This window comes from Botryllus schlosseri, chromosome 4 (genome assembly GCF_051294905.1).
Source record: "Botryllus schlosseri isolate E-star chromosome 4, Bs_hap1, whole genome shotgun sequence".
Lineage (NCBI taxonomy): Eukaryota > Metazoa > Chordata > Ascidiacea > Stolidobranchia > Styelidae > Botryllus > Botryllus schlosseri.
Genome location: NC_137239.1, coordinates 17248701 through 17273772, shown reverse-complemented (window position 1 = coordinate 17273772; position 25072 = coordinate 17248701). Strand labels below are relative to the sequence as shown.

Sequence of the window (25072 nt, the reverse complement as noted above, 5' to 3'; positions counted from 1 at the left end):
TGACATTGACACTAGCATCCTAATCTCACAACCAACCCACAATCGCTACACCTCCCGACACACACGTCAAAGTAGCAGCGTAACATTTATTACTAAGTGATGGTGAAGGCGTCTGTTAAAACGTTCGTACACGAATAAATATTTGAATGCTATCGTCGTCTCGCGTGATGTACAAAAATAGGCAAAGAACGCGCTGGGGAAAAGAAACGAAAAGGGCGCGACGAGAGATGACTATTTCCAAGCTTCCGAAGGTGCCGAAAAGGGCGAATACTGGCGCAGCAAAGACGAATAGCGAAAGCACCGTTTGCAATACGTACCGAGAGCGAAAACTGTTGTAAGGCGTACTAAAATAGATGATTTTCCACAGCGTTTCATAAATATAAACGCTTTGTGTCCGGCCCATACAAGCGCGGTTTGGACGGAACGGAATAGTTCAAACGATGACGTAATCAGGAAGATGACGTCATGAACGAACCACGCCCCAGCTCATTAGCGCGGAACCCGCATTGGCAAACATTGGCACGATATGAAGTCTACTGATTCGAAGCGTGAACAACAACATCCATGGAACGCTATAGGCGTGAATGTACCCGAAATATACCAGAAAGTCCCTGAAACGCTTCAGAAGCGTGAATATCCCAGGAACGTTCCCGAAACACTACAAAGTTTCGAACGCTCCGGAACGCATTACGTTCGCACCCGGGACGTTCATGGGTGGGGCAAGCAGTGGCATTTGCTGGGAGGGGAACACCATGCCGGTGTTGTGCGGGTGTCTGGCGATAACCAGGACGATGCGTCTGCCGGACTGGGCAATGAGGGGGATGGCCTGGCAGCAGTCGAAGTCGCGGGTTCTGATCCCGTTCACCTGTGTGCGAGAGAGAACATAACAATTGATTTATAATCATTTTGATATGACATAATAAGAACACAGATAACAATGCAGATGTAGCGGTATAACAGAGAAACATTCGGCTATAAAAATAACCGAATATCACCATAAAACCAAAGAAATATTCCCAGGTTATACAGATGTTCTATCTGGCCGTAGAGGATTGCATATTGCAGATTAAGGGGAAGCGTAATGATTATGTTGATCACCCCATTTATGAAGGGTACTTATTTGCAGATACATACAAAGCATACAACATGAATCGAGGTTTACTCCTATTGGTTTTGTAGATTTGAAGAATTTAGTAACTTAGCTAAATCCGAGGTAAGCGGTCCAGTAAACGGCCGACTACGCCCTGCGTTAAGCGAATACTTCGACCCGGAAAACTATCTGAAGAAGGGCACGAGGTAATCCACACTTCTAGATAACACGCCGTGCCGATCAAATATTCACACAAGACGTCCACGTCGAAATAGAAACAAGCTGAACAGAGCACAATCAAACTTGAATGCCTACGTGCACTACTCACTCACGAGGTAGTTTTTAGAATACTTACTGTGGATTTGAAAAATAGAAAGTACTCGTGTTATAAGAACAGCGAGAAATAACGGTTCGGAAAGACTCGGAGGTGGGACTCTACCTGTAATAATCTGTCGTACGGACGTATCCCGGCCCGGTCGGCTGGCCCGTTGCTTCTGGTCGAGTGAACGTAGACACCACGTTCCAACTGCCCGTCGGAGAGCGAAAAACCAAAGTCTTCAGCGTCCGAGCTTTTCTGTAACGTGATCTAAAATGGAAAGGTGGCATCGGTAGGATCAATAAATACCGACATGCTCAGCAGAACTATTCAAGTACCAACGATTTCGATGACCAGAGTCAAGCATTGATAAAAGATTCTTTCGATTATAGATACTACACTTCTCATGGCGTAATGTATGTATCTGCAACACCGAATCCCTCAACTGGTTTGAATATTGATAGCATCTATAAACGTTGTATCAATAGTGCAAAATAGCAAACGGTATATTTCGCGCAATATATAACACAGCAAAGTCGCAATGCCGTACTCCGTCGTGTCACAAGCTATCTAACCTTGTGCAGTTGCACGGTGGGATTCGGGGCGTAGGACTGTGACGGCGGTCTCTGGTGGACAATTGAAGTACGCGGATAGCTCGGTACCCGTTGGTGACGAGGTCTGAAAACTTCGTCTGATATATCCAGCTTTCCCGTATTCATGATGGATTCCTGGCCAAAAGCAAGAAATGAAATTCAATGACAAAATATTCATTTCCACGTACCGACAATGTCAGTTTGAATAGCTGTTACTGTTACTGCTAAAAGCGGTGCTTTTGAAGCTTCGTGGCCCACCGTGACATTGAATTTGGCACCTTAAAATGTTTGATTACCAACCATGTTGGAAATTTCAAAATTGATATCGCTTATAAAATTGGGTAATACTAGGAGTAAAGCAAACAGGAGAGTTGTCATAACTATCCAAGGGGACCAGGCTGGTTTTAAAGCCTTCAAAAAAAATCGGCCGTTTGCACCCCAAAATTAACCACGCCCTACAAATTACCAGGTATGTTCAAGAATTTCCGGCAGATCCGATTACAGATGTCATGTACACGTGAAATGTAAAACCAAACGCATGCCATATCCATACCACAAGACGTATGCTTGAAATCAATGCGTCAAGGTGCCCAAGCAGTTGAAGTAGAATATGTGAAATCACCAATGCGAAGCAGGATGAAAATTTGCCTTAGGCAAATTTATCATCATAAAGTGGTTATGTTAGAGACTGGTTTTGTATCCGTAATATTATCACCTCCACAGGCAGCTAATGCGGCGAAAGCGCTCTGGTAGACATTCGATAAAATTAATGAGTCATTAATTGGTGCTGTAAGGAAAGAAGTCCTTGGCCGTGGCCACTTAGTGGCTACGATCTCGATCAATATACATATCAAGACACACACTAATTCGAGAAGAGTTACCCATTATCATAGATTATACGATTAAACAGTGCCACACATGATAATAGGTGGCCAACTGTACACCTTTCCCGAATAACAACATAAATATGGTGTTTTCTGACGTAAGGGCCATAGTGATTCACATCGGTCGAATGTCAAAGGAACAGTTGTTAAATAGTGCAATTGCTAGTCATGGGGAGCACATCTAGATGCGGTGCAATATCGAAGTACAAGGTTGAATATATTTTTCCGTATTGGCGAGAAATTGGATTAAAACTGATTCGATAGAACGAGACAAGCCATGCCAGCGCATGAATGAATATATCACCACTTCAGCAACAAACCATATAGTCTTGTTCGGATATTGTCCTTAAAAAGCCACGCTGTACCAAGAGTAAAGGAAATAGTTAATATATACAAACAGCAAGAATCGGTCAATCATAGAAAATATTTGGCTGGTAAACCAGCAAGGGTAAAAATCAGACTAAACTCTTACAAATGTTCACCGGACTTTGAACTATCCAGGTCTGGCTTCATTAAAGGGGCACCGCACTCTAAAAATGATGTGGTCTTAAATTGAAGGGCAAAACGAAATAAAATTTTTGGCGGCAGCAGTTTTCTTCAGAACACCACCGTAATGGAGCTGCAATTTATTGAAATTTCGATAGCAACTTCACTCTCCAGCAGTCACGCAGAGATCGAACTTTATATCGTTGTCAGCCGTTGCTATGAAGGATATATGTCGTTAACGCCCTATATCCTAAAGAAATAGAATAAACTAGGCCCGATTTTGACATATATCTCCTGACTGAAGATCTCTCGTTGAACACGGTATCTAAACCACCTTGGCGTGACATATTTCCTTCATAACATCGGCTGACAATCCTATAACGTTCGATCTCGGTGTGACTGCTGCTGGAGCGTGAAGTTGCTATCGAAATTTCAATAAATTGCAGCTCCATTACGGTGGCGTTCTGAAGAAACCGGCTGCGGCCAAAATTTTCATTTCGTTTTGCCCTTCAATTGGAGACCACATCATTTTTAGAGTGCAGTGCCCCTTCAAGGGTAATCTAACATTTTATCGTATACAAAAGAAGTTTTTATGGCTTATATTTGTTGGATTATTGACAGTCACTACTTGGAAGTTTTAGCTGCAACATGCCATACTTTAATATTGCCATATACATCAGGCAATAATATGTGTTATATAATATGCTATATAACCAGCAATATCGTCAGTGGCTCACAATTTGATATCGGCTGGGCTCTAGCCTTTATTACTCTACGTGCGGCTACCTGGCATCCTACAAATTTCCAGGTCAGTTACTCGGCAGTATTTACAACAAGTGTTGGCGATCAAAGCGGCCGAAAAGACCCAGTCAGCCAGTCCTGGATCACAGTTATTTTCGATAACATTATTCAGTGACAAAGACGGCGAGGACATACGGGGGCAGTTCTTCCAGACACAGGTGAAGAGACCTACCTCCAAGTCCCTCATATAGTCTGGGGACTGCCCAACCGATTGCAAATCCCTGAGGGCGTTTTGCCAGTCTGCGCCACCCGAAAAAGGCCTGAAATAGAAGACCTACGATGAATAATCCACGCCCGTGTCGAACCCTGATGTTGCATTAAACCAGAGGTGGTCAGTAATGATGTAGGCTACTTCTACCAATTCAGAATCCAGTCAAGTCTGAGTCCAAGTCAGCTAGTAGAGGGCCGAGTCCGAGTCAGTGTTTTGACTCGAGTCCGAGTCCGAATCATGGTGTTGACTGTTTAGTTTGGAGTTCAATTCGGTTCAACCAACCTTTTTCAACTCTGCTCGAGTGACATAGAATGTCTCGCATTCATAATATCGTAATTTCCTCAGTCCTAACAGTTTCTGGCCCCATTTTCCAAGTACCAGGACTGATAGTTGAAATATAAATAATGAGGTAAATTTATTATTCTTCGAAGCTGAAATGAATCTGTCCTTGCCGTCCTAGTCTCGAGTCATATGATTTGGTTCGAGTCATGCGCAATGACTCTTCATACATATCCCCGTAAATAAGTAGCATACAAATATTTGAAACGAATTTCTTTCAATGAAGGAGGCTCAGGTCATGAGATGTACCAATAATACTCAGATTTAGGTCGCCCTCTAAAAGGAGGAAATAACCACTGATTATGGTGTAATCACTAATCAGTCATTCTGCTCGGTTTTGCATACTTAAACTAATACACAAAACGGGTACCATTCCAGACTGCTTTGACCTGTACATTTCGAAGCAAAGCTTTAGATTTTGTAAAGGAGAAAGTACTTGTGGGATATGTTTGCATCACATATCCGAGAGGAATAATAGTAAAAGCCTCACAAAATAGCCCGGTGTTCCATTAACTAAGAGTAATTCAGGAAATTTCACATGTTTGTACTGATTCGGTGGTCATTTTAGTCAGCTGCGAAGATCCATCCAGCAATTTAGAAAGCTGTCCCGTCAGATTAAAGTTTATAGCCACAACTAAACTAATACACGCATTTGATGTAACTCTGAGAGTTATACCACGTGGCACCAGTAACTTATCGTATAACTAGCGTGAATCGAGAGAATACTTGGTTTAAAAAAAATTTTATACCTAGAATTCCATAATTTCACCAATATCACGTACCAGCTAAAAGCATGCGACAAAATCTACTTTTCAATATACTCACAAGAGTGCTTTTCAAACCTTCATTGACATAAATTGGATATTGCTACTTGTATTTCTAATCGGGCCAGAATTCAGGGCTTTACTTCTACTTCTACTTCTACTTGAGTAGCAACGCTGACTGCTCTGACCATCTTCACAGTTCCCAATCAACAAAGCCAGTGTCATTACGTGTGGTCCGGGGCGCCCCGTTCTGTGTCGGGTTCGTTTCTCTCTACCCACACCACGTTCCTGGCGGCCAACCCATCGTCTGACTTGTGAGAGTAGCGGTTGATCTCCGTTCTCTGCGGTGATCTCTCTCTTTCAAACCTAGAGAGGCAAAAAAGAAAAAGTTTCAAAGTTTCAAGTTACAAAACTTGAAAAATTTCTACAATTCGAACTAGTACCTTGCCCGAAGGGTGTCGATTCGCCTTGGCCCGTCTGTGCTTTTACCGGGTTCCGACAGCGGTCTGGACAGCTGAGTGGGCGTAGAATGAGCTTGCACTTGAGGTTGGTCTATTAAAGTAACAGGGATTATATTATCCGACATTGAAATGGTTGAAAATGGATGAAAATCGTGACGCAGCAAAAATGACATCATACTGTCATAGCCAGAAATTTGGAGGTGACATTCGTCACTGGACACCAGTGGCCAATTACATAATAAGTACTAAATAAAGTGTACTTGGAATGTGCGAAACATTGCACATTACGAAGTGACGTCCCAAACATCCCTTGTGATGCAGTGAAAAAGAATGAGGTAATGATACCAGAGTCGGCAATCTGAGATGGAAATCTGTCATTTGTCTAACCCGGTTACAAAGATTACATAAGGTGATGTTGATATGGGCGTAGCCTCAGTGAAAATTCGGGGTGTAAGACTTTTTTAAATAGTGACATAACGCAACATACATTGTGACACGTTCAAAACGAATTTCACTCAAAGATGTTTATGACCCGCTGCAACCAAGGACAAGGTCCCAAACAGTCTTTCTATTGCAAATCACAGATTTATATTCTTGTACATACTGGCACTAATCCCAATTATACCTGGTTTTTGGGACCACTGACGTACAAGACCGATATTTCGAATTCTTAGAGGAACCCGGAACACTTCATTCTACTCACCGTTTTTCGTTAGTTTATTCCCGTCCGAGGCTGGCGTCCGGTCTAGCGACCCGACCGCGCTGTCCAAACTAGGGGCCCCGGCAGGCGCCACCCTGTCCGTGACCTGCGTGTCTCTGGCTACGGTGGTCTCGGAGTACGACGGGTCGGACATGTTAGACATCTGTAACCGACACGGTTTATTAATACCGCTTGAAAAGCTTTCACTTTGCTTCACTTTTAAAGATTGGAAAACACGACCCCAATGGGATGCGAAACCAACAAGTAATGTATCGTTGAACTCAGAATGCCAATGCCTAACCAACTACACCAAGAAGCGAGACGAGAGCAGGTCAACCGCGCGTGTATATAATCGAGAAGACGAGAAAACCTTGTTGTAAAATTGTACATGTTTTTGTTACTTCCTTATACTATTAGGCCCTACATCGGCTGACAACTATCTGAAGTTCGTTCTCTGCATGACTGCCTAATCGTGTCGAGCAAGATAAGAAGACATCGCGCCAGGAGTTCCGCAAAGAGTTAGACAACGACGACGTGCAGCCGCGGCAGCTGGAGATGAACCGGCCTTATCCAAAATTCATTAAATTGCAGCTCCATTACGGTAGCTTTCTGAAGAAAAAGGCAGCAGCCAACAATTTTTTTCGATCTGTGCTTCTATTTGAGACCACATCATTTTTAGAGCGCAGTGCCCCTTTAACCATTTGTTAAATTTCTTCACTGCTACACTTTTCAAGGCAATCGAGGCAGAGAATGATTTTTAGATAGTTGCCAGCCGAATATCACAGCAGTTTAGTTACGGCAAGTGGGTGTAAGTTACAGGCGGTCAACGGTCGACGTAACAACGACTGAAATAGGGTTGATACTGGGGTAACAAGTTTCACATACAAATATCCACAAAATCCACTTATACTGGATGAAAGTGGTAAGTTGGGAGCCTGTGAAAATTGTAAGTTGGGAGCCAGTAACTCACGGCTGAAATAAACGTAACCGTAGCCTTATAACATACATAAAACAGACTGAAAGGAATTTCAAGAATGCGGCCCATCGCAAGCAAACCCACCATTGGAATCGATACCACTAACGCGAGCAAATTAACAAATCGCATGCAAATCACTGAAAACCCCCGCATTACCTCTGTGTTGTACGGAGTTTTCGCGTGATCCAACTCTGTAGTTTCGCCCTCGTTATCACTCATTTCCGTGATGGGCTCGGCCTGCAAATTTGCACGACGCTCGAATCAAAAAGTTCGATTTCCACACTAGGGACCGTGCAAAATCGAATGCCTGCTCGGTGTGAATCCGAGTCAACTATCAAATTTAGAGTCTGGTCGAGTGTTTTAGTAAAAGTAATAATTACCTGACAGGCAGAGGTGGTCAGCAACAAAGTTCATGAGTACTCAAGTCGGTTTTGCCTACTCGAACTACTTACTCAAAGGGGCATGTTTCTAGACAACTACCACTTTTAATTAAACCCGTGTCCCGGTAACCGAATACACCTACGAAAATTGCACAAATTTGTAGTTGCAGCAATCATTTTGCATCAGTCTCCAACATGAACCCCATAATTTTAAAACTAGCCACCCCTGATCGGCTCATTATCATCTGCTTGGACTTGAATTAGCTTTGGCATCAGGGTTGTAACCTAGTCACAAGGGTCCGAGTCACAGGTCGATCTCACTTTTATAGTTTTGACTCGAGTCAAGTCGAGTCATTTTCAATTCACTACCGAGTCAAGTCAGAGTCCTAGTCAGCGAGTAGATCGAGTCCGAGTCCAAGTTATTGTGTTCACTGTTCAGTTTTGACTTCAATCCTGTCCTACCCAGTTTTTTCAACTCTGCTCGAGTGATATAGAATGGCTCGAATTCATAATATCGTAATTTTCCTTAGTCCTAACAGTTTCCGGCCCTATTTTCCAAGTATCAGGACTGATAGACGAAATACCAATCATGTGGTGACTTTACTATTCTTCGAAGTTACAATGAAATGTCTGTCCTGGGCGTCCTAGTCTCGATGACTTGGTTCGAGTCACGCACAATGACTCGGAACAAGTCGAGTCAATACAAAAATTGACTCGAGTCAAGTCGAGTCAATACAAAAATTGACTCGAGTCAAGTCGAGACACCAACAAAATCAAGTTTGGCATCGTGGAAATCACCACTTCCCCTTGCGATCGAGTAGACTGAACTTATGCCATTACTTCTACTTCTGCTCGAGTAGCAAAGCTGACCAAATTGACCATGCATGGTTACGACAAATCGAGTTTTCGAAGCTGCAAAGGCGGGAAAAAGTAATGACAAATAGAACTCTCGGCACAACAGACGTGTCTTTTCATTGCTTTTCATTACTCGACTCGAAGCAATACAGGCGAAACTTGACTCAGATCTGCGCACAGCTCTATCATTTTCACACACAGGCAAATTCAAACAATTATCGACGAAGCAAAGATGCGTGATTCGGCATTCGGCAAACCCAATTTCGTGCATCCACAAATCACGGGTGGCACTTACGACGAGGCTCGTTCTTTGCCGGGACTTGGTTCTGACCGGCATGGTCTGCGTGTTTTGCGTCGGCGCTTCCGCAAACGGTTGCTTCCGTATCTTCAAAGTCACGTTTTCTCCGGCGCTCTGCAACAGTCTGATCGCTTCGCTGACGGGTTTTGTCCGCAGAGGCACGTTGTTGATGCTCAGTATTTGGTCGCCCTCGTGTATCGCACCGGTCCTGCCAAAGAATGATTTAAATATAAGCTTACTACGGTATCTAAAATTCGACTGGGGATACGGACCTTCAGAAAACGAATTATACAGACAAACAAAGCCCGGAATATGTCATGAATTCGTGATAAGATATCAAAATGATGACAAAGATAGTAACGAAAATTTCTAGGCTGCTGCATAGATGCATCTTTGTGTACGATTGTAACGCTGTACATAAAGAGTTTCTCAGCCAGGGGTAAAAATATACTGAGGCAAATTTCTATACGCTTAGAGGAGGGCCAACTATCAGCCAGCAATCAAAGAACTAAACATTCAATTAGCGCAATCCGGCCGTGTTTACCTCATCAAGAATAAGAAAACGAATGATATCAGTTGTAATCTTTTGCAAAGGTCATCTTATAACCCTCTCTCATTCCATACTCACAAATATGTCACGAACCCAAGGTTTGAAGGTACAAAATTTGAAAAAAAAGCATATCTGCAAATTGCTTATGTTGAAAACTTCGACAATGGATTGCAAGATACTTGCAGTGTGGCGGAAACACGTCAAAAAACAGGGTCGTAAGGACGACGCTAGTTAACGTACAATACTTCTACAGAAGATGAGTATCGCATCAAACAAAAACTGTAGGAAAATTTGAGTTCCCAAACACAATGGCGAGGGCCTCAATAAACGAAGAAAAGCGAAGCATTTCACTAATTTTCAATCGCCACTAAAATAAAGAACAAGTCATATGTTGGGGGTCTAAAAATCACAGTTATACACAAAGGCTTGTAATGAGCATATAAATATGAACTTGATGAAGTGATATTACTCCAAGCACCGGCCCATACCAACACTAGTCTCATCGGGATAGTTTGGATTCATATGTCATGTGATTTCTTGCATAATGTGCATCGACAAACGCATTTAGATTCCAGGTTTACAATTTCACACTGCAATGTTTGTAAACAAACAAGCAGCACTTCACTAAGACCCGCATTTGACATTTACAGGGCCGTGTTACACCGATTCCACTAACCCTCAATGCTTACATAAAGATTACAAAACGTTATGCCTTTACACCAGCATCAGCTATCGTGCAAAGCCACCGAATTCAAACACACCAAAATATCTCAGGAATGTCGAAAATAACTCGTGATAATCCGGGCGTGACTACAACAAGCAAAACAACCACGGAAGGCCGCATATCAAAGTGCGTTATTTCCGTATACACAGCAGGCATTTCCTACCTGTGCGCCAGCCCTCCAGGCGTAAGGCCGGATATAACGATAGGGTCAAGTGCATCTTCTGTACCGGAAATGGTAATACCCAATTGGCCACCGTATCTCTTCAGCTCCACGGTGAAAGTGATTGCGCCCGAATTCTCAGCTTCATCTAAATCGACAAATGAATTCACATGCCAGCACTACATGGCTTAGCCTAAACTCGAATTTTGATTCTACAGAAAGCAGGTCGAATTTTTCAAATATTTGCGTTTAGCCTTGCTATGTAATGGAATACAACTAACTATTTTATCTTGATATTGAATTCATGCCGCCAATGCCTCTACAATACTTGAAAATTGGCCCGCGATCCATTCTGAGTTAGCGACTCCTGACTTAAAGACATTTGGCAGTGCAATGGAGGCTAGCAAACAGTAAAGTCGCAGTTCTTTCGAAAGACATAGAAAAATCAAAATGGAGCTAGTGCCTTTAACAGGATTTCGCCTTGCACAAACTGCAATAGAACCATATATAACACAATATAATATACAATATCAAAAATGCAGAGGCACATTTGTCAAAGAATCGAAGTTTCCAATGCTATTGATTTCGAGTTGCACTTCATTTTTGGTTATTTTAAAGGTTCACCAGTCCGCAAAATATTTAGAGAAATTTAGCAGTCCCTAAGCTAAAAAGCTCCGAGAGCCACTGTTATATGTTGAAAAAAATCAACGCAAACAGACGTTGTACTGGGCACTTGACGGCCCTAATCCTTACCCTAACGCAGTGGTTCTTAACCCGGGAGTAATTACCCCCAAGGGGTGATTTATCAGTTTTCGGGAGGTAATTCAAATTGATATATTTTATAAACTTATAACGCTGCAATGAAATATTTTCAAACGTTAATATGAATGTAGGGTAACATATATTTTTGCGAGCCCAAATACATTATTACATACATACCAATTGTGCAAAGTGCTAAATTCACGAAGTGTCGCAAACCTCAATTCACGCTCATATTCAGTGAGATATTCATTTTATATATTAATACAATATTTATGCATTGATTTCATAATAACAATAGTTACCATTACATTTTCAATGCCGATTCAACTGGCAAGCAGCAGGCCGCTACAAAATAGACATTGGAGGGCCAACAAGACAAGAATTACTCACCGGAATTCTCCTCGTCCTTCTTAATTTTCAACCGGACCACGTCTTCCGCGTTTCTCAGCAGCGCGATCGCGTGTCCCACAGACGAGTTTCTGTCTAACCGCACGCCGTCGATGGACAGTATCGTGTCCCCCGCCTCTATGGTTCCGGTCCGGTGAGCCACAGACCCCGGTATGATGTCCGCGATCAAGAGCGGTTCCGTCGCTGATGACGTCCCTAAAATGCAGAGGTGGTTTTAAAATTGCTAGAGTAGCTTCACACCGTAGATTTGGACGACGGGCCGTACACTTTTATCACTTAATCCTAGTTAGCCAGAATATCTAAAATTGCAAGATACATCTTCGCGACAGACACAAAATGATTATTACACTACAAATAAGTAAAATCTTAAAAAAGATATTCAATAAATGATGTTACAGGGGCTATTTCATACGGGTTCTTATGAAAATTCCACTCAAACAGATGGAAAGATATCCCAAAAGTAATTTCCGCTTTATAAAATCAAAAGTGTAATGCTCTTGCTACTACTGTTACTATTCAGCCAAGACAGACAATTCATTGTAACTTCGGAGAATAGTAAAGTCCTCACATTATTGGTATTTCGTCTGTCAGTCCTGATACTTGGAAAATCGGGCCGGAAACTGTTAGGACTGAGGAGAATTACGATAATATGGCTGCACGTCATTCTATTCCACTCGAGCAGACTTGAAAAAAGTGGTTGAACCGGATTGAACTCAAAACTGAACAGTGAACATAATGACTTGGACTCGAGTCACAACACTATGGATCGGACTCGACCCTATACTCGCTGACTTGGACTCGCGCTTGACTCGATGGTGAATTGAAAACGACTCGACTTGACTTGACTAGAGTCAAAACTATAAAAGCGAGATTGACTTGTGACTCGGAACCTTGCGACTTGGCTACAACCCTCGATGTTTCACCGCCACACTATGACTGTTTCATTCAAAATACTTTGTAGCGCCGATAGCAGACGATATATATAAACATAAGACCTTGATAGCTTTCACACCCTATTTAACGTCCACTTGTATGAATATAATTATATAACTATATTCATGCAAATGGACGTTAAATAGGGTGTGAAAACTATCAAGGTCTTATGATCATTCGAAACAGTGATGCAAACTTGTCTTAAAACCACTTTCTACCATTCAAAATCGTAAGTATGAAAATTATGTAGGCCTAGTATTGCCTGAAAAACTGAATAGAAGTTGAAGCATTTCAAAAACAGCCACTCGAGTGAATAGCGCATGTAAGCAAAGTCTTCGAAAACCAGAGGGATTTCACTACTGACCACCTATATTTAACTTCAACTAGTACTTGAAGTAGCCTTGCCATGTCGATATCACTCGTAATCCAGTAGAAATTTATTTGTGAGGTAATCAGGAGTGGCGTAAACTTTAAAAGGCATCGAGAGCACTCACTTCCGACGACGATTCCCAGATCGATGTCCCGCTTCTTTGGCAGCTTTACGTGGAAAGTCCCGCTGCTGGGAACTACAGATTCGGCGACGTCGAATTCTATCTCGAGGTAGACCTGAATATTGATGGGAGTCAATCTTTGGCGGCGGCCGGATATCGGACACGATGTCGAGAATATTACAAAAAAATCGGGAGAATCGTTTCAATGTCCTTCATGAAAATAAATGCAGATTGTGAATGGGTGATTCGCTCTCCTGTCTCTACAATCTTGGAATACTTTTCATCAGCGCTCTGTGTCGTTGTTTTCGGTTGTTTGTAATCGTTGTGCTGTGTACCGTTACTACCTTACCACAATCTCAGGCTATTTGTTTGTTTACGTTGTTATAATGTCACAAATACCGAATCAAATATTTCTTTGAGGTACAGAACTTCAATATACAATTGAATAGTATATTCATATTGAAATTAACCTGACACTCGTCAGGGGTGATCGTCAGAAACTAGTAGAGAATGGACTTTCCAAGTCTCTACTAGTTGCTGACGATTACCCCTTGACGAGTGTCAGCCGAAAACATTCGGGTTCATTTCAATATGAATATACTACTCAATTGTATATTGAAGTACAGGCATATTTCTGGCATTTTTGAATTATTGACAGTTACGACTGACGACAACCGAAAAGCTTTCAACGAAATAATCGACAATATAAACGCATTTTTTCGTTGAATTTACTATTCGACACAAATAAAGGGAAGTCATTCAATTCGCCGATTATCAAGGCACTACACAATGGCACACGTAATAAACCGACATTCATTTGTACGTTCGATAGCTGGAATTATAGAAAATTGCATTTCACTCGACCTGCCCGTTATCCATCGCGTCGGAAAGCAATCCCTTCACTTCGTCCAGCGTCTCGTTTTCAGTCGGACAGTTGTTAATGGAAACGATACGATCTCCCACCTGGATACGGCCACACCTAAAACACCATAATTCCATGGTTGAAGCAAGCGAAACTAATAGACATCAATATCAGGACAGAAAATTGACTTGCAATATCACAGCATCCTGCCGCTAAAATTATGACAAGACAAATTTTTCAACTTTCAAGTCAAATGAAGTTTCAAAAAAAGCATTCAGCTACTGCAATTGGGGTACTATATAGTCAACAATTTACATACCGTTGTATGTGATATTGGAACCCAATGGATTTTCTCCAGTTTATACTAACCTAACGACAAAAGAGTCAACTCGAAAACATAAATATCCTGATCCTGTCTTATCAGATGCCATCAAGCAGGAACGGCAGTCAAATTAAACAAAAGTAGTCTAATCGATTAAACAGAAGTCGAAAGGTTGAACGAGATTTTCCATGGTGTCGATACAGAAACAATGCATTGAATGGATTGTGGGACTTATTAACAATGCAGCCTGTCCATATAAATGTCTACTATTCTTGAATTTTGTGGAAACATGACATTCAGGTTATACTGGCAATAGTGAATTGAAACTTGGAATGTAAACCAAATTAGTGTAAGATGCGGAGATGCACCCCACCCCAATCCTAAGCATTGAATGAGTATCCAATGATATCTTCACCTTCAATAGGCCACTATTGCACAATAGATTAAACTGGCAGGGATCGTCTAATATTATACAAGTAGAATTAAGTAAATGAGCCGAGACACTTAGTCATTGTAACACCTCTGCGGCAGGTCTTTGAAATGTATCAATTGGCATGGAAAGTCTACATAGTACAGTAATGTATTAGATCCTGAATATTTTAAGACACCTGTACAGGTAAATTACGCGGGACATCAAAGCATCCTGATATCTGCTTTTGCAGTTTAACTAACAGCCAGGTGTATTTATCCTTTATCAATATTTTACGCCAATATTACAGCACTTTTTTTTGTACATGAAATATTCATATAAACTGCCTTTATCAGATGCAAAAACGCGCACATTCGTACATTTTTAATGCGTCTTCACAAAGTTTTGCAGTCTCCGAGTCACATTTAACACTCATTTTCACCAAAATTATTTCAATCATCATTCTACCGAGCAACAGCGAGTCCAATGGCCCGACGATAGTACATAACCACAATTTGAATTTACACAGTATGGAGGGTCAAAACAATATTACTAATGGAACGCTGAACGTGATCAGAATGAATCAACGGCAAAGGAAAAATAATAAGCAAGTAGGAGTAGTTTTTTTCAATTATCCATAAAAATTACAACGGCCATTTTTAGAGCCAGCAGACAACAACACATGGCAGTGAAATGTACACAAATATACTTACCGATGTTCGATTAGGTGCCAGTAGCAACATAATTTGACATATTTGACAATAGAGGTACATATGGTTGGGTAAAATCGCAGCAAACGGTGGCATGAAAGGTAACACTTCTCTAGATTTGACAAGCCACCTTTCATTCACCGTTAATACCAATCAAACGCAACCTATATTATTAGTCTCTTCAAAAGCTGGCCAGTATAACACACATCCATCTGTCTTGCGAGTAAAACTGTGAGGCAATGTGACTAGGTAAACTCGCGAAAAACTTAACCCCACAACATTCACATGCAGTGCATTTGTGGTGCTCCAATTGAAGCAATCGCTATCGCTGGCACATATCAATAAACACCATTTATGTTGGATCAACCAATCGGATTCATCGGCAACGATCTCAATTATACTCTTTGGTGGGGACTCCGAGTCAAAATGACAACGCAACAACCCAGCCAGCTACCAGTGGATCGCTGATCAAGATATCTCTGTTGGCTTATTGAAGATATAACACATAACGAACACTGCTTTCAAGCAGAAATAAAAATAGACACAACATATCTCGATTTGCCGTGTCCGCGGGTATACAAAGATCCGCTAATGGAGTTCTGTAATCTATTAGATTACACAACGGACGAAGCAGTGAGATAATTAGAGTAGTTTACTAATATTTAGTATTACAGGGCTGTCACCGCAACTGGCATTTCACAATTGAATCCAGAATTGGGCCAAAAAGATACCCAAGCCTGTTGACAGTGAAGATAACGTGCGGGATTAACACGTCCGTCTTTCTTGAGTTTAAAATCCGTGCACACACAAATTGTTAATAGATAAGGATGCAAAGTCCAGGAAACACATCGAATCTTGAACAAGGATATGAGCGTATCCAGAAGCGTAAGCACAGCTAACGTTAACCCGCATGTAGCTTGGTTACTGAAGTCACTTTTTTCTCTATAAAAAGTATTTGTGAAGAATCAATTGAATGTTCACAAATTTCAAACGGATAATCAACGGTCATTGTAGCAGGCTGTAAACGCACTGGCGGCTATGAGGATTCCACTGGTGAAACGAATAATTCCTGATATAATTCACAGTTGAAAACTCATGAGCGCTGGAAACATCCAGCACCCCGGGTCGATTCGATTACCACCCATGGTTATTTGATAGCACTTTGAGGCCGAGCTTCAAGCTCAATCAATGCTTGACAGAAATATTCTCTCTATGAATATGCGGAGTATTTTTCAACATGCTGAAGCTTGAGAGTCTTGGGAGGTTCAAAACTTCAGTGTACTTGAATTGAATAATGTATTCAAATTAAAATATAGCCTACCTGAATATTTCCGGGAGACACTCGTCAGGGGGAATCATAAGCGCTAATAGAGAATTCATAAGAATTTTGAATATCGAAATAATGTCAATAGTTCTTAATTCGTTCAAAAATTCACTGCACTTGACTCGAATTGTTGTGCATAGCCCTACTTGTGAGCAATTTCACCACGTTTCATTACACTGCACAAAACAAAGAGTAAAAAAACAAACACACATACCTTTCAGCTGCACTATCATGCTCGATATACACGATAGCAGGAGGCGACGTCAGAACTTCAGTTGCAAACACACCATCTTGAAGTTGTATACCGAAATATTGCCCGGACGCGCTACCGATCGGACAGTTGTCATCGGCGGACAACAGCGACACCTCCATAGTCTCGGCGTGCACGACTTGATTCCCGTTACGCATATCGACCGAAGCAAGAGATACTGCGGCAGGCAGAGCATACAAATTACGGAACGGAAATTCTCAGCGTAAGAAACAAAGCCGTACTCGCGCTGGCCGCATATTTCGGACGGTGCATCCTGTGCCTTCGGTTGCTCCTGGGCCCGGTGGTGGCGAGAGACCGGTGCGATCGCGGGGGCCGCGAAAAAGAGTTCAGCGCCGACAGGGACTGGGCGCTGGTGATGGTCGGCGCGTACCGTAGATGAACTGAAATATACCAGAGCTGATAAAAGTAGTCACAGTAGCTGCTTACGCATAAGTGGAGCTAATGCAGTAAATTTCTACTCGGTCAAAAGTAGAAATATTTGAGATATGTCAAAGCTACTTCGAGAGGAAGTAGAAAATGAAAGATTTGAAAACTACTCAAATGGTAGCTGTGGGCTACTTTCAAAATTGCAAGATGCATCTCAACGACTGATAACGAATATGCGTGCTTTTTGAAAAATATTCAGTTACAGTGATACAGAGGCCGTTTCATGCGACGGCTACTGCGGCTATTTCATGATTTCAATTTTCTGAAAACCAAGGTGGTAAAAGTAAGTAGTTTTGCCTACTTCGCAGAAATGTCCTTTCTACGAACGTGTGCCGTACTACTTTTACAGTTACATGCTATGCCATGACTGATCGCAGTTTCCAGGCATCCATAAAAGTAACGTAACCCTAAGTTCAGTACCTCCAAAATATCAGTTGTCACTACTCAAATTACAATTACCGTAATTGTCCATGTACGCACCCTTAAAATGGCATTGTCAAAACTGAGAATAATCCTGCAAACATGTATAATATGCGCACCCGATTGTAGGACAAAAAAATAGATTAAAATGTGCGTATTATACATGGAAAATTACGGTAATACTCTTATTCCGATTAGAGTAGGCTACTTGAAACATTGCGACAAATCTGTCCAGCACAAAAGAAAAGTGAGAAGGTAAAGTAATATATCAACCGGGCGCAATTCCCAGATTCTACAAATTCTACATTTGGCCCACGAGCAGACGAATATATCACACAGCAATTACTAATACTTCTCCAAAATCGCTTACAATTCATATTTTTCGGAGCTTCGATAGCGAGCTGCGACATCGGCAGAATTTCGATACGGACATGGTCGGAATTGGAGCGCAACATTTTACTGGCGTCTTCGACCGACGTGTCGTTGGCGTCCAGACTGACTCCGTCGATAGACAACAGCTGGTCTCCGATGCGCAGAGCGCCGCACCTTACCGAAACGTAGCAAACGCAATCGATAGAAATTGACAGGGACACAACTCTCGGGATTCATACCTGTCGGCAATACTGGCCGGCAATATTTTATCGATGCATATCACGCGTTTCTTCCGTCTCAGCGAAGTCGTCAGTACAAGACCCAGATTGCTACCTGGCGTTTTAGATACCTCGACGAGCAACGGGCCCGACGCATTATTAACGGCGTCTGCAAGGTATAGAAATGGGTGGTAAATCAACTCAACACGCTCGTATTTGTACTAAAGTCTAACACCGTAGCAGCTTGCATCCAGGCTTGCCAGGTAACAGGCCAAACAGGTAAATAGAAATTTTGCTAACACCAAATAATTGTGATTCTGTTTATTGTGGTTGCTTGATTAATCATCGATTTTTAGGGGCAGTCGTATTCAACTGTGAATATCACAGAAAACGAACGGAGTATTATCGATATATATTATAAATTATCGATATAAATTGACCCGTTACAAAGTTGCATGGTGCCATTCGGAGTATTATACTGCCAGACAATTCGGTTATAAAGTATTTCGATTTTCACGGTCACTTATACAGGAGGTTGGCAGCAACTGTCTAAAAGTACGGCCAGATTTCAACAATTTAGTTGTGTAATGGAAACCATGATTGTGTCCTTATTTTATTGCAAACACATCACACTAAGATATTTCTATTTCGTAGCGACACCATGACTACTGGATTTTGGTATTAGCTCCATGAAACTACTCAAGGACGCAATATTGTACTATCACCAACATATTTCAACAATTTGGTTGCGTAATGAAAACCCCGATTGTGTCCTTATTTTAGTGCTAACACATCAGACTAAGGTAAGATATTTATATGTCGTAGACACACCATGACTACTGGATTTTGGTACTAGATCCATGAAACTACCAAAGGACGCAATATTGTACCATCACCAACATAATAAAAGAGATGCCAGATTGCCAGTTATATCCGAGGGAGAGAGAGAGAGCATACTATAATGGCTACCTTACCTTACCGCTTACAGAAAGATTCAGTGAATGGAAAATTAGCATTCATGAGCAAATCCGATACGAAAAATCATGTATATATAGAGTGACAAAGCTTTCACATCAAATCTGCGTAGTAATGGTATATTTCATAATAAATAAGAAACTTATGTAAATATCTAAACACAAGAAAAATAAACCAAATTCAACATATCGACCCGCAGCCGTCCTTCAAATATATTCAAAACAAGACTTCAAAATCAGATAGCAACGCAACATAAACATTGGCCAACGCATCCACCGAACAAATATATCTCGAAATCATAAACAAAAACATGTGCAATAAACGAGCATCCCACAGACAAACCCGATTAAAATATCTCTGGACTTAAATGTGGAAGGTGGTATGACTTATTGTTAGATATTACAGTACATTGCGGACAGGGATCGATTAAACTGTGAATATCATCTTTATCATACGCTCTTACCCATGACGGACACATCATATTCAATAGTGAATGTAGCTGTGTCCTGGGCCGCTTTGATCATGTCGTACACGTCGTCCAAGCTGGCTTCATACAGATGAATGCCGTTGATGCATTTCAGACGATCGCCAGTTTTGACTGTTCCGTCTCTATAGGCAGATAGATTGGAGTATGACGCCAGGGTTTCGCAGATTTGCTCTAGTGAGCCAGTGGATTAGGCTATCTTCGGGAAGGGAAAGGTGACAGAAAACTAGCTAAAAGTTCACATTCTCCCGTTGGAATTCGCAGTGGATTGTTTGAAGGTGTTAGTAAATGACTATGACTGCCATTAGGACATTTATTGGTGCAAGGTCAGCTCAATCTTCTGAGATATGTTATGTTTAGCAAAATTGTCACAAGGGTCTAGAGTTGAAGCTGAAATCACATAGTAATTTTCACGGTTCATGACGTATTTTGTCAAATATAATCTGAAATTAAAAATCCTCCTTTTCAAAAGATTCTCAATCTGATGTAACCTTCTCTATCCAACACATCCCGCAACGTGTAATACGGTATCCGAAATAGATGAATCAGTTTCTCAAAAGGGCTGACATAGACGTAGCAAAGAAGCGAATGTCCGAGTAATTTAATGACCGAATTATGGTACCATAGTTCTTCAAGTTTTAATTGCAGGCTAACAGGACAGCGGCTCATAGCCAGCGAAAAGTTTGGAGGTAAGCTCAGGCCAACGCAAAACAGAGAAATCACCATGCTCAACAAAACGGCAAACAAAACACAAGGCAGACCACAACAAATCTTAAACAAATAATGTCAAGGGTCAATCAAACTCGCATCAGCGAATCAAGACAACAAAGTCAAAAGGCCTAAACAATAAACATGGGGATCAAGTAAGCCTACATCAAAGTATCCACGCCCCAGTGCTTAACAAACGTTCCCATGTTTCTGTTACAATGCCGAACACAGTTCAGAACTTGATAACATGGTAGATAGCACACAAAGCAATGACTCATCTTATATAGGAGAATCGGATCTTAGCCTGCATTAACATTATTACTTATCAGCGGCCGACCCAGGTCGTATGTGCGTTACGACAAGGGATCTAGTCTTCATGTTGTCTTGATGTCTACCCCCTCGTAGCACAAAACCGAATCCGCGATCTTCTTTTGTTAAGGTGATGTCGATGGTCTTTTGCGCGATTGTAGGTGTTGCAACGTCTGAAAATAGAGAATTTCCCTCCAATTATATCCATCGCGCCTACAATTGGAATGCCACAGTCTAGTGTAGATCGAAAGTCAAGATATGGAATACCTCAGGCAGAAGAAACAATAACGTAGCAGCCTTTGGACTTCATTATCCGAAAATATCAACTGTGCACATAAAATACCCTTTACAAAGTCAACAGATATTTATTATTTGCTTAATATCTCTGAACAAGCATGTTTCACCGATCGGAGTGACGGTATTTCAATTTCAACCATGATTCAAGACATCCGGGATAGATCTCGCTAAAGTTAGGCTATACGGCAACGGTGATTGAACAGAACATAGCTTTTCTGATTATTTGAGACAGACACGAAAATTTGAGACGGTAGCCTACATAATAGAAAACATGATAATAGCAGGCAGTACAAAATATGAACCTACATCTGCCATTAAGGATCATAGAGCCCGCCAACCGTCAATGCCGGTTTCCAAACAGTTATCACTCTGGCGAAAAAAAGGTTAGCGCAAATGCTGCTTAGCATATGTATTCATTCACAAAACTTCAAGTTTCGCAGTCAACTAGCATCACAAGAAATGCTTTGCTGAATGAACAGACGATTGTGCGACCTCGCGAAATCACATTGTTTAAACAAAATGAAATTTCTGAGTTCAAACGCTCAGATACTGAAGTGCTAACAGCTAATTTATCAACGGTAAAAAATCCATGTAAGGCGGCGATAGTATAAAACAGAACGCTATCGAAATTTTGATAGGAAATTACAAAAGGAGACGGTAATGTTTCAAACTACATGAACGTGAGTCAAACGTGTCTGAACTACTATACCAGCAAGTCCAGGCAACAGATACCATCGACTGCATAGAAAAGCAGTTCTAGAACCTTCGAAAATTTATCATCCCAGACATTTTGGCAGAACAAATGTATCGAAAAAATGCAACAGTTTAGCAAGCTACATAGAGACAGTGCAGCGTCTTCAAAATCAACAATACTACAAATAGTTACATCAATTATCGCCAGTGTCTTTATTTGGTTACTGCCACAGTCCAAATAGGATCAAAGACAAAGAAATCATAAAATGATCGTGAAATAACCGTAAAACAACCGTGCAATGGCGTCAAGCACATAATCTCAGACAAATTTTCTTCAACAAGTCTTGCGTTAATTAACATGTATTCGAATCTATGAATTTTGACATATACACATCTCAGACAAAATTTTAAATCTTAGAGGCCTATGCAAGATGTGCATCAATTCCATTTGCAATTGCCGAAACACTGTAATATAGTATTGTCAAAATGTAATAAAATACTCTCCAAATAAATCATCTCTACATATAACAACACGGACTAGCATATGTTATTGCAGTTTATAGGTAGTTGCCTGTAAGCATTAGAAACACACAAATGAGAAACATTAACAGTCTTCACAAAATTAGTATCATACCTGCAACTCAATGAATAGCAGTCACCACCTACACAACAAATAACAGCAGGCAAATTCAATAGGTATAGCACTCGTTCCTCATACGTGAGAAACACTGAGCACAGCTACTTATTACACCAAATGACAGTGAAAAACCCAGTATTTCGTCACCAGAGTGCTAAGGCTATACACGAAACTCACTTGTAGGTGGTAATTGATACTCTATTTCCAGCGACACGGAGTGTCCCACATTTTTCAGAAGGCTTATGATTTCCGCGTGCTTCATCTTTCCAGTTTTAATTCCGTTCACAGATGAGATATAATCCCCAGTTTGTAATCGGTCGCTCCTGAAATGGTAGATAAGGACAATGTGATCTATTCAAGACTGCTAGTAGGCCTATTCTTCTCTATCATTCCGCCGCTCCCGTACAGGGATTGCTACAGGGGACGAGTTATCCACATTACGCTTTTGGTTCAAGTACTATGCCTGATGCACTTCTTGCTGCAACTCATTTAAATTTTCCATGCTTGGGACCGGCACTTTACTTATCAGAGGCTGAGTTCAAGGATGATGACAGCCGTCAATGGGATTTGAACCTGGTCATGTCAACTACCACACCAACACCAGTCCTCGATTTGAACTGAGCTGCAGTGGCGGACTCATGGCTGCGATTATTAAAGATTATAAACTGCAGTGTAGTGATACTGAGCACATGAACCCAAGAGCTCAAAACCAAAACTCGTTGTACTGTTAAAGACCAGATTTGTGGTATCTATACACATTTGACTATCAAAGGCAAGCAGCAGGCTGCCGTTGCAGCTTCAAATCTCTCTTTGAACAATGAAAGAGGTCGGCAAACTGCTTCATGCACACAGTGATTTCTAAATGACACTCGACTTGAAATTAAATACGTAGTATTTTGGACACTTGACGAGCTTCTTGGAGGTACAGAACTTTTATATACAATTGAATAGTAAATTCATATTGAAATGAACCCGAATATTTTTGGCTGACACTCGTCAGAGGTAATCATCAGCAACTAGTAAAGAATTGTAAAGAACATTGCACATTAACAATCGTATCATGTGAATTTGAGAAATGATCCAATTTATATTATGTAACTCACATTGCTGCGATACCAGAGAGTCGTAAATTAGAGATCTTGGGCTTATCCCCTTTGTCCAAGCCGCCTGAAACAGTTAATCCCATACCGACGCCATCTGCTTTTTCCAATAGCACAGTCGATACGCCTTTCTCATTTTCTGGATAATGAAAGAAAATATCCTGTAAGTACCATGGTACAATCCTTTTCCCAAATAATAGGCCTACTCCAAACCACGCCTAGACAGTAAAAAACTTATAGTACTTGTGACCAAACTAGATTACTCTACCATGACACTTATCATTGTTCCACGCAGGTCCTAATCACCGCTTATTTATCTCAAAAGTTGATACCAGAATCGCTTTCATTACCAAATTTCACTGATGAAAATTAGTGAAATTGCCAAAAAAATACCATACAATAAAAGAAATGACTTGATGAAGTCCATCAATCAATCAACCACCTTGGCCCACAGATATCATATACCACTAGCAATAGAATAGAAGAACATCTTATGAAGAGGAATACACACTGACAGAGACTTGACCTATAGAAATTTTGAGAAAGGAACAAGCGATGAAGATGAAGTGGTATGGTGAAATTGCAATCTACAGGCGAAATTTGTGTGTAATCTCAAAATACAGGCTAGTAGTCATATATATGCAACACAAGCCCGACACGATATTCAGATATTAGGTATAAAGGGAAATTCAGAAGGGGAAATTTTAAAATTATTAACACCGGTACGTTAGTGAAATTCAGAACTAACGCTTTATGTTCCGTTCAGTTTATTTATAATTTTCGCAATTCAAAACACCACAAGATTGCATTGTAAAGTACTAGCAAAACCCTTCAGACTCTTGAAGGGTTCAGATTTTTGAGTAAGACATGCAGAGAGCTGCAATCCTTTTCTTATGCGCTATCATATACAGTTCATGATCAACATATAAGTAACCTTAAGATTTTGAGTCATACCTGGAATGTCAGGAGGTTTGTCGAGTGGTACGAGTTGCATATTCTCTTCGGAAGGTGGGATGCGGCCTTTGTGGCCTAAAATAGATAAAACAGACATAATAAAAACACATAGTAGAATGAAGTACTATCAAATTAGTCCTCTCAAGTGCAGCATCCTATTAGAAATTGAAAGCTTACCGTCTTCTGGCGACGCCAGACATGTCAAATGCTTGAACGGCATGTCCAGCGATGTCTTTTTAACATGCGATCAGCAAAATAAAGCACGACAACGATATGGCTTCTTTGCGGCTAACACTAACTTTGCAGCACATTCCACGAAGATGACAATGACTCTTGCCGAAAACTGAACCTTATCTTTTGACAATGCCGCTGGGATAAAGTCGAGTTGCAGGCAGCTGT

General features: G+C 41.1%; 1 protein-coding gene across 2 annotated transcripts; it reads right to left on the bottom strand.

Moving 5' to 3' along the window:
• Nucleotides 1–66: 66 nt before the first annotated feature.
• LOC145437143 (glutamate receptor-interacting protein 2-like) lies at nucleotides 67–25072 on the bottom strand. 2 transcript variants are annotated; one of them, XM_080314311.1, is made up of 24 exons: nucleotides 24851–25072; nucleotides 24674–24748; nucleotides 23723–23858; nucleotides 22797–22942; nucleotides 21006–21165; nucleotides 19955–20100; nucleotides 18538–18685; nucleotides 18297–18472; nucleotides 17302–17460; nucleotides 17024–17237; nucleotides 14047–14161; nucleotides 13186–13297; nucleotides 11741–11953; nucleotides 10592–10736; nucleotides 9152–9362; nucleotides 7778–7858; nucleotides 6649–6808; nucleotides 5928–6036; nucleotides 5713–5850; nucleotides 4343–4430; nucleotides 3204–3242; nucleotides 1982–2134; nucleotides 1530–1676; nucleotides 67–865 (listed from the first exon to the last, which is right to left on the bottom strand). In XM_080314311.1, the coding sequence occupies exons 1-24, from the start codon at nucleotides 24891–24893 to the stop codon at nucleotides 659–661; spliced, it is 3321 nt and encodes a 1106-aa protein (XP_080170437.1). In that variant the 5' UTR covers nucleotides 24894–25072; the 3' UTR covers nucleotides 67–658. The 2 variants fall into 2 exon arrangements, with proteins under 2 accessions (XP_080170437.1, XP_080170438.1); XM_080314312.1 differs by lacking the exon at nucleotides 3204–3242.